At 41.1% G+C, this 17,046-nt stretch overlaps 1 protein-coding gene across 2 annotated transcripts in view; it reads right to left on the bottom strand.

Annotated features, from left to right (window-relative positions):
- The window catches only part of scn1laa (sodium channel, voltage-gated, type I-like, alpha), a 36,388-nt gene extending 19,631 nt beyond the window's left edge, over nucleotides 1-16,757 (bottom strand). The window contains exons 1-9 of one of the 2 annotated variants that reach the window (XM_084084914.1): nucleotides 16,597-16,757; nucleotides 5,896-6,217; nucleotides 4,524-4,641; nucleotides 3,636-3,726; nucleotides 3,415-3,543; nucleotides 2,909-3,000; nucleotides 1,482-1,748; nucleotides 1,165-1,228; nucleotides 523-664 (exon numbers count right to left, since the gene is read on the bottom strand). In XM_084084914.1, coding sequence (XP_083941040.1) covers nucleotides 523-664; nucleotides 1,165-1,228; nucleotides 1,482-1,748; nucleotides 2,909-3,000; nucleotides 3,415-3,543; nucleotides 3,636-3,726; nucleotides 4,524-4,641; nucleotides 5,896-6,159 — 1,167 coding nt within the window. In that variant the 5' untranslated portion in view covers nucleotides 6,160-6,217; nucleotides 16,597-16,757. Of the gene's footprint in view, nucleotides 1-522; nucleotides 665-1,164; nucleotides 1,229-1,481; nucleotides 1,749-2,634; nucleotides 2,727-2,908; nucleotides 3,001-3,414; nucleotides 3,544-3,635; nucleotides 3,727-4,523; nucleotides 4,642-5,895; nucleotides 6,218-16,596 lie in introns of both variants that reach the window. The other variant, XM_084084913.1, reaches the window with a different exon arrangement.
- Nucleotides 16,758-17,046: the final 289 nt, after the last annotated feature.

Below are 17,046 nucleotides of genomic sequence, written 5' to 3'. Positions count from 1 at the left end.
GGCACAACAGGACTCATCTTTGACTCTTTGAGCAAAAACACACCTGCACATTGTTAACAAATTAGTTTGAACAGGACAATATTTTCTTTCATGATAATATTGTAATGTAAGAACGCTCCCCCCCCAGTCCCTAACAACAAACTATTTATTGCTGGACCACAACAGCGGTTCCAGCCCTATGAATGTGAATGTCTCTGACTGAGTCAATGAGCGATGAAGTTACACCACTGAACTAGCTAATTGCAAAACAATCTTCCCTCCAGATCTATCCAAATAACATCCATTCTTATATCATCTGATGCCAGGGGCTGGTGCTACTTGACAAGTACATATCTCTGACCCTTGGTTCCAGTCAGCCTGAATGATCTATTCAACTGGCATGACCTGATATAAACTGTGCATTAAATATATACCGGTAGACTAGATCATTTCACTGAGATTACATTCTTAATATGTAGTTGCATCTGTCACAGAATGCTTTTCATTCTATTTGATTAACTCCCCTCTGCTTCCCTTGCATACCTGCTGGTAAAGATTTTCCCAGTAATCCTGGGTCATTAGCCTGAAGAGAGAGAGGAAGGCCCACCCAAAGGAATCAAAGCTGGTGTAACCGTAGTCTGGGTTCTTTCCCGCTTTGACACAGAAGAAACCCTCCGGGCATTGCCTGCAATGGTTTGAAAGCCTGTCAAAGGGTGCCGCCGGTGTTTTGTCATATTTTGGTTCCATCGATGTATCTGCTCCCCCTGTCACTTCACACTATTGTCCATATTCACTTGGCCATTTAGCGCTTATGCTATACTCTACATAAGGGCAAAATGGCTGCCGTGTGAATAATGTCAATGGAAATCAAATTTATCACGTAGCAAATGTATGCTAAGTGATATCATTCTGACAAGGACGTACTATGTCTACTTTAATGCAGTGCAATTATATAACTGTGATCAAGTCTTGTTTTTTCCATGATTGACAATGATGGATTATGTAGATGGGACCAATGTAACAAAAAAAAAGGTGAAAAAGAAAAACACAGCCGCTATCCTTTAAGTCAAATAAAATAAAAAATCTGAAAGTAGCGCACAGATAAACAGATAACAGTTATTTTTCAATCCGTTATTATTGTCTAATCTGATATGGGGATATTCTGAGATTTGGAGTAAATCATACCCAGCTGCGGTGCCGTTTCCACAAAGCAACGGGTCCCGTTTGTCCGGCAGGCTGTAGTAATTCCCTGAGGACAGAGGTAGAGTCAGTGTTTGACTAAATGGCCATGGTGGGTCCACACAATACAACTTCAAATGTTAGATGGTGGAGGTACCTAAAAAAGATGAATGTACTGAAAGATACTGTGGAATCAAGTTTGTCTCACTGTCCACCCTACACAACAGATAACACATGCTTTACTTCTCTGGCATCCTGGTGAGTGCTACCCACACATCCTTGGATGTTGAGTCTTTTTAACTGAAGGAAAATCATTTGCTTACTGTTATTACTGATGTGCTCTGTCCATAAATCGTCTAGCATTGGTTGGTCCAAGGTCCCATTTGTGTACGCCCATTCCGCAAACGGTGAGCCATTGAAGCGGAGATTCATAGCCTCAGTAAAGTTCAACACACACTTATGTCTTAAATGGCCCATAAACAATTGCAACCCTATGAGGGCAAAGACACTTAGGCAGAAGACGGTGAGGATCATCACATCAGATAGCTTCTTCACTGACTGGATCAGGGCACCAACAATGGTCTTCAGGCCTGCCAAAGATGGTACCATTTGTTACGATCAGAATAGTATAAAAAACAAACAAACAAAAAGAAAAAAACATCAAACACAAAGTATGCAAAGTACAATCTCCAGCATGAAGACTATGAACTATGAAGTAAAACTTTGTTATCACTATCCTTACTACAAGACACACATTTGTAGTGCTTCCTAAATAACACATAATGTCGACCAATCATTAAATTCAAGATGGCAAGAAAACTAATTTGTTAAGATTTCACTGATACATGAATACATGCAACAAATCAACTCAATTTGAGTTTTGGTATGGTTTATAATTAGTATGTATGCGCATGCAAGGTATACATGCAACAGTTTAGCTTTGGCATGAACTCTAGCAGAACAAAACAGAAGCAGGGGCCACACAGAAACATCCATCCAAGGAAGGAATAAAAGCAAGGAAAAGTGAAAGCTGGCCATTCAACAAACATGCCATAGATACACAGTGAAAATAAAATCTAAATCTACCAAGACTACCATACACTGAATGGGTATTCTAAGGGGGAAACACGAACACACAAATGCACGAGCGTATGTGCACGCGTACGTGCACACGCGCACACACACGCACACAAGAAAAAATAAGTAGTACTTCTAAAAGCATGGAACCGCAAAGATTCTTGCTGTTTTATATTCCTGCTTTTAATGGCTACACAGCAAAATCTGGAGTGTTAATTTCGTATACAAATGGCCTGTACATTTTTTGCACTTTCATAGTTAAATTAACATTCTGGATTTTACTGTTTCACATTGTGACACGACGAGCAAGCGATGACATCGATCAGAGCCTGTTAAAAGTAGAGACGAATGGAATGTGATGATGGACTGTTAGCCCAGCCCATTTAACCTGGCTCTCACCTGGGACGACTGAGATAGTTTTAAGTGCTCGGAGAACCCTGAATGTTCTGAGGGCTGAGACATTGCCCAGGTCCACAAACTCTGTGATATATCTGTAATAAGGGGGCAGGGGGTGGGGTTTTGGATCACACATACAGACGCCATGACAAAACAATATAGCAAGTGCAGAGGGTGGGGCAAGAAGAGGGGGGTGGGGCAAGAAGAGTGGGGTGGGGGTGGCTGCAGGGGGGATCATCCCACACGCAGATAGCTGTCAAATGCTAGGGTAGCTTACCTGGGATAACTGAAATAGTTTTCAAAGCTCTCAGCACTCTGAAAGTGCGAAGAGCTGAAACACTGCCTAGGTTTACAAACTCAGTTACAAACCTGTAGGGAAACAGGATTTGTATTCATACGAAACACATAATAGGAAACACATTCACATAGGAAACAACATTATAATAATAAGGACTTGTGTTAATGACCTTGTTACTATGGGGATGTATCTAAATTGCTACAGCTGTATTCATAATGAGGTCGCCTCAACTAAGGTGAAAGAATATACAATCACAAATAAAACCATAATGGGGATAACTCTTCAGCTCCCTTCAACTACATTTACAATGAACTTATTATTATTATAGTTCTTTTTTCAAAAATAGTGAAAATATACGATCTACAAGCATTGCGGCACTTTGTGGACTTGTAGATCAGCTATTTTTGACCCACTACACCATCGCACAACAACATATAAAATAGTTCTTAAGCGGTTAATTGACAAAAACCACAGTAGATACTTACGCCATTACAATGACACAGAAATCCAGCCAGTTCCATGGGTCTCTCAGAAAAGTGAACTTTCCCACACAGAATCCTCGAGACAACATTTTGACAAGTGCTTCTAAAGTATAGATGGCAGTAAACGTGTACCTGTCAGAAATAAAATGTGTTAATTTGCATGGCGGAATTCCCTGGCTTTGCTAATTATACGTATGTATGCTTTATTTCAAGGACAAACTTACTCTACATTCTTTGCCCAGGCTGGCGGTTGGGCGTAGGTCATAATCGCACAGTTGGTAAGGATGGTGCACATGATTAATATGCTGAACGCTGTGAAAGCTGTTGTCAAGGATCAGCATTATCAAACACATGACTGACGACACACCACCACTCAATCATAAAACACATCCATTGATCACATGTGTTGAGGTGGCTTTGTAAATAAACTACTCACCATCCTTAACCCATTTTATAATATATATATATATATATATATTTTTTTTTTATATATATATTTTAAGATTTGCACACATTTTCAAGATTAAAACAAAAAAATAGCCAAATAAATCTAAAAATGACACAGATGCGTTCCAGGTCTAAATTGGGTTAACATACATGTGTCAACATGCAGATATTGGATACCAGATGCACAGATTTGGCCTGTCTTCTAAATCAGGACCCCCAAAATGATATCGTATATGTATTTGGGCGTGGATCCTGTATGAAAAGATTTTGTGCCAGAGACCACCATAAGGGTACGGTCACAACGGAGTTTGATTCTGCCTATGCGGCGGATTCTGCCAATGCTTTTCAATGGGAACGGAGCATTTTGTTGCCGTTGTGCGGCTTTCCGTTCCGTTCCCATTGAAAACATTGGCATAGGCAAACTCTGGTGTGTCCGTACCCTAGGATGTTTTATTTATTGTTAGATTAGATTGAGCATAGATTTGTACAATACTGTAAGTGGGGAGACAATAGTGGAGAGAGAGAAAACTATATTCTGATTATATTCATTATTATACATTCGCTCATTGGGCTAACTTCTAGCTTGTGAAATAATGATAGTGAAACTTTGAGAACCACTCTAAATAACAATGCTTATCTGATTTATGCTTTAATGAAAGGATATGAGTGTACCAAAATCTTAATTGCTATTCTTCTAAGAGGGTTGAAGGGACTTAGAAGATAGAAGCCGGAAGTGGCGTTGAAGCGAAAAATGACCTTTCCTCTGTTCAATACTATAAAAGTCTAGAGGAAAGAGAAAAGAGAGAGACAGAGAGAGAGATATTAAGAGAGAGAGAGAGAGAGAGAGATTCATCATTACTATACAAAATAGTGAGGGTGAACTGTAGAAAGCTCCAATTGTTGTCCTCAGTGGAAAAGAATAGCAACATTCCTCTTTTGAAAGGGCAACATCCAATCCAGATGTTAGGCCAGAAGATGCGTCACACCTTTCAGCATATACGTAAATCATGAGTCATAGCTTGTGGTTTCATGACAAAGCACTTGTAAATTACTGTCACTGGGCTTGTCTCTCTGTCAGTGGGGTACAAAGGCTTTAGCTCTCACAAAAGACAACACCTGAATTACTGCAGGGCCAGAAAACACAATCTTCATGGACCATATTGATATGGTGGCTATTTTGCTATTAGTTCACACTCGAGGGTGGGAACCTCCCACCCTTTTGAGTTGAATTAAACAATGCAACACATACTCCACACAGCTATGGCAAAGACGAAAACAATAAATTAAACACTTTCTATGCAACCCATATAAAGTGTTGACACCAAGTCATATGTCATATGTCATAGACATAAATAACTGACATCACAGGTTAGCCACATGAAGTCTGCGATCAACATTGGAGCCACGCTGTTCCCATGTGGATCCTGAGATCCACATAATTAGATTTTGTGCAAGGATCATAGTATATTATAATTCTCATAGTTCTAATACATGATAACAATTGTACAATGCATTATAACCACTGTTGTAATGTGGTATGGTGTGATTATAAGTCACTATAAGTGGTCATTGCTTCAAGTAAAGTAATGGCATTCCTGGAAGTGTAGGCAGAAATGTCACCTGTAAATATTCTTGCATAGATTTAATGTTTTTGTCACTTTATCTGAAGCACCCAATAACAAAATAGTGACTTATATATCTCAGCTGTTTATTAGCGTTTTTGTGTAAAAGAATGTCTCCATGGTTACGGCTGCCCAGCTGTGGGATGGCCCCGCGAGCTATGGGACGAACTGCCTCCCGGGTTGCCAGATCACGTGCGCATATCCCCCCACGGGTATGGACTAGTGTTTATAATGCATGACATACATGTGCTTCATAGAAAGTGTTACCAGAAGTACAGGCTATACACAAGGGGCAGCCAAAGGACAGCCTTTGCTATCCTATAATACAGCTTTAATGGCGTGAAACCGAGACTAGATCATAATATATCTTTGCGATTTGTATCTGGCTGCCTCAGTTCATAACAAGCACACCTACTTTCTGATTACTGTAGAAGGGGTCCAGGTCCTCCAAGGGCGTTGACACCATTCCTGAAGGAATGTCCCCGTACATGAAGGGCAGCGATTTCCCCGCCTCCAAGTCACTGCTGGGCTTCGGCCCATTCTCGTCACTGTGCTTTCTCTTCTCTCCCTTGGGCTTCCTGTCGTTCTCCTCTGCGATCCGCTTCTCGATGGCCTTGAGGGACTCGCGGGAAAAGGGGTGGAAGCTCTCTGGTCCTGGCGGTGCAAGCAGCTGGGCCATCTTGTCATCCTGCACCCTCAGAGTGTACAGCTAGCCTCTGACATGAGAAAAAAAAGGGCTGAGGGGACCAGTAACACAAGGAGCCCTGGTTAGAGGCTGACTGAGAAGCTGGAAGCCATTTGTACACTCTCAGAGTTAAATTAACATTGATTTTACAATATAAATTGGGGTCCAAGAGATATAAGTGCCATTAAATGGGGGTCCGTACTCCGTAGCCCTAATGCATGTCAAACTGGGGGTCCTTGAAATTAAAATGGTTGAGAATCACTGGCATATCTTTTCAAATGGGGGTCCGTGGGCTAATAAGTGTCAATTTGGGGGTCCTTGACATGAAAAAGTTTGAGAACCACTGCTCTACATCCTAACATAGGAACTAGACAGACACAAAGGTGTGTGTGTGTGAGGGAACTAGACAGACACAAAGGTGTGTGTGTGTGTGTGTGTGTGTGTGTGTGTGTGTGTGTGTGTGTGTGTGTGTGTGTGTGTGTGTGTGTGTGTGTCCTCTGCTTCACCAAGGTGGAAAAAGCGGCACTCCAAAATATAATTGCAAGACAAGTAGCTCAGTTGAACATTTTTTTATTCTTACAGCTATGCTAAGGTGTTTCAGCGTGTAGCTTCATCGGCATGTAGCCTTCATCAGAGCAAGTCGAGGTCTTTGTGTGTAGCCTTCATCAACTTGCACTGATGAGTGATATTAATACCGCTTTTTACGCCAATGTATTACAATGTATTGTACTAAAATGTCCTTTCATTTTCGGTCAAATAGTAATTGGATGGTATGTGTATCCGTTTCATTGTGTATTGAGTACTAGTGTCTGTGGTGTTTTGTATTTGTCTGTTATGTGTTTGTATGTGTGTGTACCTTTTTGAAAAATTCAATACAAATATTTGAATAATAATAACTTGCTCTGATGACACGCCGAAGCGCGTTAGCACAGCTGGAGGAATAAAATAAATGGTCAACTGAATAGTCGTCTTGCAATTTTCTTTGGTGGATTTCTCATTTGACAGACACCAAGATATTGGACATGATTTCTTGGTTCAGCGCAGATCGTGGTAGAAGCAGGAAGAAGTAATGGATCACTTAACCCTCATGCTATGGATTCCTGAAAAAAAATCTCTCATTGGTCTTCTAACTGGTTGGCCTGACCAAACGTATTCCCTTCCATTGCTGTGGTATTGTTCATCGCCTTTATTATTACGCTACTGCCCAACACAGTTGAGGGGCTTCTAAACAACGCAGTCATGCATGTTGATGGACCTCTATGACATTGGTTCTCAAAGTGGGGTCCGGGGACCCCCAGGGGTCCTTGAGGGAGTTTCAGGGGGTCCCCAGCTAAATGATAGATTAGGCACCAAATGGACCCTTATGGGTCTGTAACTCTGAGAGTGTACAAATGGAACCAACGGGTCCATTTGGTTCCATTTGTACACTCTCAGAGTTAAATTAATATCGATTTTACAATGTAAATTGGGGTCCAAGAGATATAAGTGCCATTAAATGGGGGTCCGTAGCCCTAATGCATGTCAAACTGGGGGTCCTTGAAATTAAAATGGTTGAGAATCACTGCTAGAGCCGTAAAAACATCTTCTCTTATGGGGGTCCCTGGCATATCTTTTCAAATGGGCGTCCGCGGGCTAATAAGTGTCAATTTGGGGGTCCTTGACATGAAATGGTTTGAGAACCACTGCTCTATGAAGCACACCTCCAAAAGCACTTTCACTGCTGCCCATAGGGGCTGGCACAAATGTGAATTGCGCCCCTTTCTAGTTCGTTGTTTTTGTTCAGCTCAGGTACTCTAAAAGGTCTGTGATCTGATAGACAATTACAGTATATCCATCTAGTCTAGAGGATACGATAGAGCTTTGTAGATCTATTGTGTTGTGTGTGCGTACAGTAGATGTATATACAGTATACCAGGGGTCTTCAACAGGGGGTCCGGGACCCCTAAGGGGTCCTCAGAGTTACTACAGGGGGTCCGCCAACTGTGTGATATGATTTATTTTTTTACATTAACCACTTGAACCCTAGCATCCCTTTTCTGAGGAGAACTTTAACCAAAAATAGCAGATCTACAAGCTCACAACGCCTCGCGCTGCGAGGCGTTGAGAGCTTGTAGATCGGCTATTTTTGGCAAAGAGCTATCGGTGTAGAGGGAAAAAAGAGCAGACCGAGTAAACAAAAAAAGTTGCATCTGAAACACAATTTTATACAATGTAGAGGGGGTCCTTGCTTCATCTCTCTCTCAGCTAGGGGGTCCTTGGCCTGAAAAGGTTGAAGACCCCTGCAGTATACTGTATGTATGCATTTGACTATGCATTACACAGTATGATGTTTCAATAAGCTCTCATGGGTTACTTAAGTTTATTTCATTATCAGGTTGTTTGCATTATGGTGTAATCTTTTATGTGATGGATATATTTGTGATATCAATTCATTAGGAGCCAACTAGGTTCGGTTGACCTGTCAGGTGACCTGGCCCACTAGTGTCTGTACAGTTTCCTTTGTCTGAGAAAGAGCCAAGATGATTGAAACGTCCCCTTGGTCATAATTCAATAACTTTTACTATGGGAGCATGATCATGATCCAGTCAGTGTGCAGAGTCTGCAGTCTGTACTTTTCTATTTTGGCCTGGCCAACAAACCTACACTTGACATTATAGTACATCTGCTTAAAATAGAAGAGGAGGGAGGTGGTGTGGATTGATGCCAGAGAAGATTAAATTAAATAAAGAATGAGACTAAAAGACCTGTCATACTACCTGCCAGCTATAGGAAATGAAGATCTAATGGGGTTTGAGATGTGAATTATTAGCATGTCCATCCCTGACTCCATCCCTTAACAACTTCCCAAGCATTCTTAAATGAATAAAATGATCTTTTTAGGCAATATATATATATATATATATATATACACACACACACACACACACACACACACACACACACACACACACAGAGAGGGGGAAGGACTTGAAACATAGATCTCCAGATAGAATCGAACCATGAACGTTGTGATTATCCTACAATAAATGCACGAAATCTCTGTCCGACTGTAGTTCACCTATCTCAGGAACCGTCTGACCACCGACTTCTAGCTAGGCACGTGCATCGCCGCCACCGACCCAAGGGAGTGCCATGCCCGGTGTAGAGTCGTCAGATAGGACCAGAACCACCGATCCAACCAATATGCCCATATATAGGCATATATGAAGACCCGGTTGTCCAGATCCACCGACCGCTATGCCCATATATGGTCATACGTATATATGGGACTGAGCGACTTCAAACACAACGTTCGTTTCGGCAACGACCCAAAAGGGCGGATTTCCCAATATGTCCGATAAATCTACATAAAAGGGACACAGTCACAGACAGACAGACAGACGGGGACAACGGATACTCTGACAGGTACAATGGGTATTGCATAACCAAGCGGGGCATGCATTACCAACATGCATCGTTCCTGATTTGCATCGTTCCTGCTTAATGCCAATGCACTATCCGGTCAGCTACGAGCACACACACAGCGACTGGAACAATGTTTTACTTGAGACACAGAACAGAGGGAGACAGAGACCGATAGCTCTATATTAGGATAGTGATGGGATATATTAAATATGAATGCACTACAGAGAGAGCCTGCCTCTCTGAATGTGCCACATCACTGCAGAGCCTCTGCCTGTGGTGAAGGCAGCACTGTTAGAACACTTCCACAATTTGCCCTTTGATACAAGAAATCAATCACAACAAACACACACAGGTCAATGAATTGCCAACAGCACTGGTTTGGGTGTGACATGTCTCACATCGTGTACGATAAGAATCAGACAAACCTTTATTAATCTCCAGAGATAAATGCAGGTGTCATAGCAGCTGTAGCAGTATAAGTTTAACAAAGTAAAGGTGTGGGTAAGAGAAAGGCTGCAGTGGTACAGCATAAATCTTCTGCCTTTAGTAATCTCTCAACTATATCAAATATCTCTGCTACACGCACACGCACACGCACACACACACACACACACACACAGTCTCTCCTCTCTCTCTCTCTCTTCTTTCCCCCCCAACACGGTCGAGGCAGATGGCCTCCCACCCTATAGAGCCTGGGTTTGCCTGACGTTTCTTCCAGTTAAGCGGGAGTTTTTCGTTGCCACTGTCGCAACATTGCTTGCTCAGGGTGGGACTGTCAGGTCTCTGCTCTACATGTAAAGTGTCTTGAGACAACTTGTTGTGATTTGACACTTTAATTCAGTTGAATTGAATTATATCTCCGATATCCCGTGGCCCAAATCCATAGCGTGAAGTTTGGAGCGTCGGGTTTCTATCCTTAAAGGGATATTTCACTTTCAAAAAAACTTTTGGTCATTTTATCGTCTACTCAGGCTTTTGTGAACCCCCAGACCGTTTTTAAGTTGCTTGATTCAGTATTTAGACATTTGATAATCATTTTATCAGACACGCCCCCTTCCTATACAAACCCATTATAACTTCAAACTCCATTTTTAACATGTTAGATTCATCAAAAACATCCGTCCTTGTTTCTGCTGACTCACCCTGCCCTCCTAATACGTGAGGGGGCCGTGTTTTTTCGATTACTTTTTTCATTTATTTTATTTTATTTTTTGAATGTATTTAATGTTTTTCATTTTCCCCAAAAAATATTAAAAATAAATGAAAAGAGTTATCGAAAAAACACGGCCACCTCACGTATTAGGAGGGATCAAAGGAGATCCAGAACCAAGAACGGGTGTTTTTGATGAATCTAACAGGTTAAAAATGGAGTTTGAAGTTATAATGGGTTTGTATAGGAAGGGGGCGTGTCTGATAAAATGAATATCAAATATCTAAATACTGAATCAAGCAACTTAAAAATGGTCTGGGGGGTTCACAAAAGCCTGAGTAGACGATAAAATGACCAAAAGTTTTTTTGAAAGTGAAATATCCCTTTAATGTAGGTTGCGCACTGCAGGGCACGTAGCATCTGTAAATACGTTTGGAGACCTCACTGTCCATAAAAAGACTCCCAAAAATGCTCTTGCTTAAGCCCTCGTATGGCCTAGGTCTGACTCTGAACCAGATCTGCAATATTATCTGAATGATAAAAGCACTCGTTTAAATGGGTGAATGATTAAGCACCTACTTGTAACATTGCAAATAGGCTATGTTAGATTGTTTCCATCGCTTGATTTTAATTTCTTGTCATTATCAATTGGAAATAAAATCGGCATGCATGTCCATGTGTGCCTTTATGAAATGTTATATTTTCACAGGGATTATCTATTAGTGTGTTAGATATACATTTTGGAGTCGATACATGTGTCCAGATGCTTGTCAAATTGTTAGACAATGCTGCACCGCAGCAAGTCTACAATGTAAAAGACAGGTGTAGACAAATCCTACACGTCCTACGACCAGACATGAGTTCTGAGAGGGCCATACGCTCAAGTCAAAGTCACGATAGATTGATAAATCCCGACAATTGCGGTGATCTTGGCGTACGCTCGTTTTTTGGTCTATGCAACTTTGATAAATGAGGGCCAGTGTGAGTACACAATTTGTGCCATCTTATCATTATCATTATCATCTTAGCTTTAGTAAGGACTAATTATATGAAGATAAGGTTGAAAATGGGTGAAGTGCTCCTTTAAGTGGTTAATACTGATGTTTCATAGACACATGCAATGAATTTGATTTGATTTGTAGTTTGCTTCATTGACTATAGTATAGTCATCATTAAAATTAGAAAAATTAGATTTCTTTTTTTCTCCTTTTGGGAAAGTGAAAAACGGCGTTGTTATTTTGTGCATACGCTAATGGTCAATGCCCGTGTGCAAACTCAGATCAATTGCTCCTGTCACTGAGGAGACAGACAGAGTGTGTGACTGACTGACTGACTGACATTCCTAAAATGATATAGGAAGATAATAATAATAATAATACACCGGCAGGTGTATGTTTTATACATACTGTATAACAACATTCTGTTGATCTCTGCATGAGAGCAGATTTATCAAGATACTTTGTTAGAAATGGTATTATCTGCAGGTCTCTTTTGAAAATGAGACATTCAAATCTTCAGAGACTAATCAGGGTAAATAAAGCTCAAATAAGTCACCAAACCCAACCTCCTCACTAGTGCTCAAATCAATGGTCCACCAGGGACCTAGTAGGTTATTAGAAGGCGGGGTGAAAGTTCTCCTGTCTTATTTTGCTTTGAAAAGATCTGCTGTTTAGGCTACAATCTAATTAGGTATGCATTGTCTCACAGGAATCAAGTACCTCAACTTAGCTGTTATATCATATTGATGGCCATTATTGATCAACCATAAAACAATATAATGGATGAATTACTTTGTGCCTTTCAGTGGGTTTCTGAGTGGTGTGGTGAAGTATGCTTAGCTTAAACATTGGTTTGGCTTGGATTGTTGTACCCAATACAAGACTATTGTTATTGATTATTCTTTGACATAATTTTTTTGCGCAACAGAAAACAAGTGTTTGAAGAAGTTTTCTGAAACTATGAAAGACACCCGATAAAGAAAAACTATAATGCCAAATATACTGTATGCTCCATTGTACAAAGCAGCAGATCTACAAGTTCACAACATGTGGTATCTGTGAGCTAGTAGATCTGCTATAAATCAGGTTTCAAACATTGACCATACTGTCCAATGTAAAAGGTCAACCTTTGGTGACCAACTTCTAACACTGCAGGTATCATTCATCCACTCGCCACTCATTAAAAAACACTTGAGATATGAACTGCCACTTTGAAGCTTCAAATAGGCCCACTTCAATTTATCTGGAACCTGTCAACTTTGTGACCTTGCACAGGCGAACCTAAATGCTCACGATTGACAATTGTTTCCTCTGTTTCTCTGAGAGAGCCAGAACATTAGCAGCCTGGAACCAAGACGAATCATCGCTCTCGCATATTTGTGTTTCAGTCTGGTCATGTCAGGCTATAGTTCTAACATCAACACATTTGCTCTGTTCATTTATTCAACATTATTAGAACTGGCCTGCTGGCTGCTGCTCAACATAAAAGTGATTAAAGGTCGTGACCCATTTACCCATTTACCCAGTATGAATGTTAACTCAATCCCCCATAATGGAAATATCAACTCCAGTGTTATACTGTGTGGTATTGCCCATAGGCATGAAATAAGCTTTGTAGAGCTGCTCTTTAGTTGTCACAGCCTACAGTAGGTCAATATTGGAGGTTAGGCTGCTGTTTATAATAATACAAATATTAAAGACCCTATGATTCCAACAGGGGAAACTAGGTTTCAGCTTTACCCAGCTGAGGTGTTCGTATTCAGCAATTAGAGGATAAGAATCCTGCTCATGGACACCTCAACTCATGGCTGGGGACAGGAATCGAACCAGTGACCCTGACACTCACAGGCTTCCACTCCACGCAATCAGCTATGGCCACCCTGATTGTGTCTGTTGATGAGCATAAAGTCTTGCCTTCTGTCATGTACAGTACCAAGCCCCTGTTTCACTAACACTACTCTAGATCAGTGGTTCTCAAACTTTTTAGCTCAAAACCAAAATATTCAATGGCTTAATTTTCTCACTTAAAAACTTTTCCCCCCCAATTCATTTTTATATTGGTCCAAAGTTGATGTGTAGAAAGTTTCGTGCAGATCGCTCAAAATACCTAGGAGCAGTTTGAACTGTTAACTGTTTTCGTATAATTCAAAGTACAGCTTTAATGACAATTCTGCGTCAAAGACAAAGATCTATTTTCCCCCAAACCAAGACACCATTAAAATCATAGCGATATAATGTAATGTTTCACATATCTGAAAATAAATTAGTTTAAGAGGTTAATACATCATTGTTCTTTTTTTCCTATTCCCAACAACACATTGCCCCAACACCATAATCCACTGTCAACATTGTGACATCTATGGAAAGTCTATCTATAGACTACAAAACAGACATAGTCTGCTAGCCACGATCATTAGCCTATGGGATACAGGCAAACATAGATCTTTACACAGAGAGAGAGAGAGAGAGAGAGAGAGAGAGAGAGAGAGAGAGAGAGTTACAGTAGTATGTTTTAGTTTATCAATAGTTTGTCAATGGTACAGTAAGTTTCCTCCACTGGGTTTACCAAAATGCAACAATGGGATACGTCTCACACTAGGGAGAATTCATCTGCCATTTGAGTAGTCTGTCAATATTATCTGAGAGAATGGGCAATGTGGGTTGTCATCTGGGAATATGAAGATATATGATGCCTACACTAGTCTACAGTGCATGGGCGATAAGTGGGGCTGGGCCTTTCCCTGTAGCAAAGCTTTGATACACCTATAGCCGACAGTATATTCTGGCTGTAGTGAACTTGCGCGCTAGAACACACACACAAGGGAGCCGCAGTAAAGTAGCCCAATTATTAATATTGATAAGAACAATTTTCAAGCAACTGTAGTAAAGGTGTAACCCCAACTGTAACCCCACCATTGACCATTGACTTGCTACACAGGACGTCACATAGTCTGTGTGGGATCTTGTGGTTTAACACAGTGGTTCTCAACCAGTGGTCCGGGGACCACCAGTGGTCCTTGGGGGAGTTCAAGGGGGGGCCCAGCTAAATGATATATATTTAGGAACCAAATGGACCCTTATCATAAGGGTCTTGTGTGCCTGTAACTCAGAGAGTGTACAAAAATTTGGTTCCATTTGTACACTCTCTGAGTTAAATTAACATAGATTTTACAATATAAATTGGGGTCCCAGACATAGAAATGCCATTAAATGGGGATCCGTAGCCAAATGCATGTAAAACTGGGGGTCCTGGAAATGAAAATGGTTGAGAATCACTGCTAGAGCCGTAAAAATCTTCTCATATGGGGGTCCCTGGTATATCTTTTCAACTGGGTGGTCCGCAGGCTAATAAGTATCAATTTGGGGGTCCTTGACGCAAAGAAAGGTTGAAAACCACTGGTCTAACACACACTCACGCCCAACAGGGGCACAGTCTGGCTCCATCCACTGATGATAAGACCTCCTCTCTAGAGGCATCCACTGATGAGAGCACCTGCCACCGGGGGCACCTCCATCCACTGATTAGAGCGCCTCCCGGGACACCTCAATAATCCACTGATGAAAGCTCCCCAACCACCACTTGCACGGAGCCTCTTTCAGGCCCGCTACAAGGACTGCATCTTTCCGAGACTCGTATTAAGGGCGTTGGCGAAATACACAAGTCGTGGGATGGGATGGGATTATTTTTGAATCAGACATATTACTACCAGGGAAGTGGAAGCTGTTGGTTTAATAATGTGTTTACAAGAAATTGAGCAGCAGACTCTAAACTCTAGGCTATTTGTCTAGTAGCAGTGGTTTTCAACCGGTGGTCCGGGGACCACCAGTGGTCCTTGGGGGAGTACCAGGGGGTCCCCAGCTAAATGAGTTAATAGCGTCACAATCATTTTTAACCACTTAGCTTTGTCTATTCAAAAATAGCAGATCTACAAGCTCATAGCGCGGCACTCTGAAAAACCTTGAAAAAGTGTACATATCTTTCAATATTTATATATTTTTAAAGCGTAAATTAACGGATATCTTTGCTTCTGGGGTTCCCTGGCACAAAATATTTTCAATTGGGGGTCCGCGGCCAAATGTGTATCAATTTAGGGGTCTTTGGCATGAAAAAGGTTGAAAACCACTGGTCTAGTGGGCTAAGTGGTTCCGAAGTTCGTTATGGACTGTCTACTGCGCACCATTGCGTCGGCTGCCATGCCCCTAGGTTACAGAACTACACTGCAAAGCTCTTCTGGTATCTATAGGAAGTACACGAAGTTATTTGAAAGCTCCAGAGGACTTGATAACATGGGTAGGGACCGACGTCAGGGCAAAGAACTAACACAGACAAGACATACATGTTTTTCTTCACTTTCTAATTCTAACAACGCTTGGGGCACAGCTCTCTCCAGCCCAGGCCCAAACCAAGGTCGTTTACAGGTGGAAAGACGAAATATATCAGAAAACGTTAATTATTATATCATGTAGCCTCAGCCTAGGCTGTCTCGGTCAAACTTATTCTCAAGCTCACAGTGAGCTTGTAGATCGGCTATTTTCAAATAGCCTAGGTATAAAATAGGGCTGAAGTGGTTAATGTATGTTTCATTATATCATAATTTATATCTGAAAGTAACTAGTAACTAAAGTTTTCAAATAAATGTAGTGGAGTAAAAGTACAATATTTGCCTCTGAGATGTAGTGGAGTAGAAGTAAAAGTATTGGAAATTGGAGTAAAGTACAAATACCTCAAAATTGTACTTAAGTACAGTACTTAAGTAAATGTACTTCGTTACTTTCCACCACTGCTGGTCAGTAATACCACACAACTTTATCTCAACAACAGAAACTGCCAGGGGACACAGAACTTCATTAACAGCAATATAACATGACTCAACTCACCGACAGGCTTTTATCCCCAGCAGCCAGGTGAAGCTAATCAAAAATAATTACAAGGCAGGTTTTTTGGTGTTAAAAAAAGAAAGAAAAATCAAATATGTCATTCCACGTTCAGTCTTGGTTGTTCCCCACCTTTAGAATGAATATTTTTCCACAGTGAAAAGAAAGTAAAAACTGAGCTCTATTGCGGTTTGTGTCTCATCCGTCTGTCGGTGCAGCACGTCGACTGTTGCGCTTCCGGATGTTCCTGGGTACCAAATGACAGCAGGGATCCAGTGAGAGGCTGGGTTGCCATGTCCGCTTATTATAAGCGACTGTGGGCTTGTTTTTCTGCAAAGTTGCTTGTAAATATTGGTAGATGGGCTTGTTTTTAAAGTGTAATTATTTGGGCTTTTTTTTAATTATCATTGTTTAAACCAGTTCTCAAACATTTGCATCATGTCAAGGACGCCC

The sequence above is a fragment of the Gymnoscopelus microlampas genome (assembly GCF_963454915.1).
Source record: "Gymnoscopelus microlampas genome assembly, chromosome: 17".
In the NCBI taxonomy this organism is placed as follows: Eukaryota; Metazoa; Chordata; class Actinopteri; order Myctophiformes; family Myctophidae; genus Gymnoscopelus; species Gymnoscopelus microlampas.
Note: the sequence above shows the minus strand (reverse complement) of the source record. Positions and strands in the feature narration are given on the sequence as shown.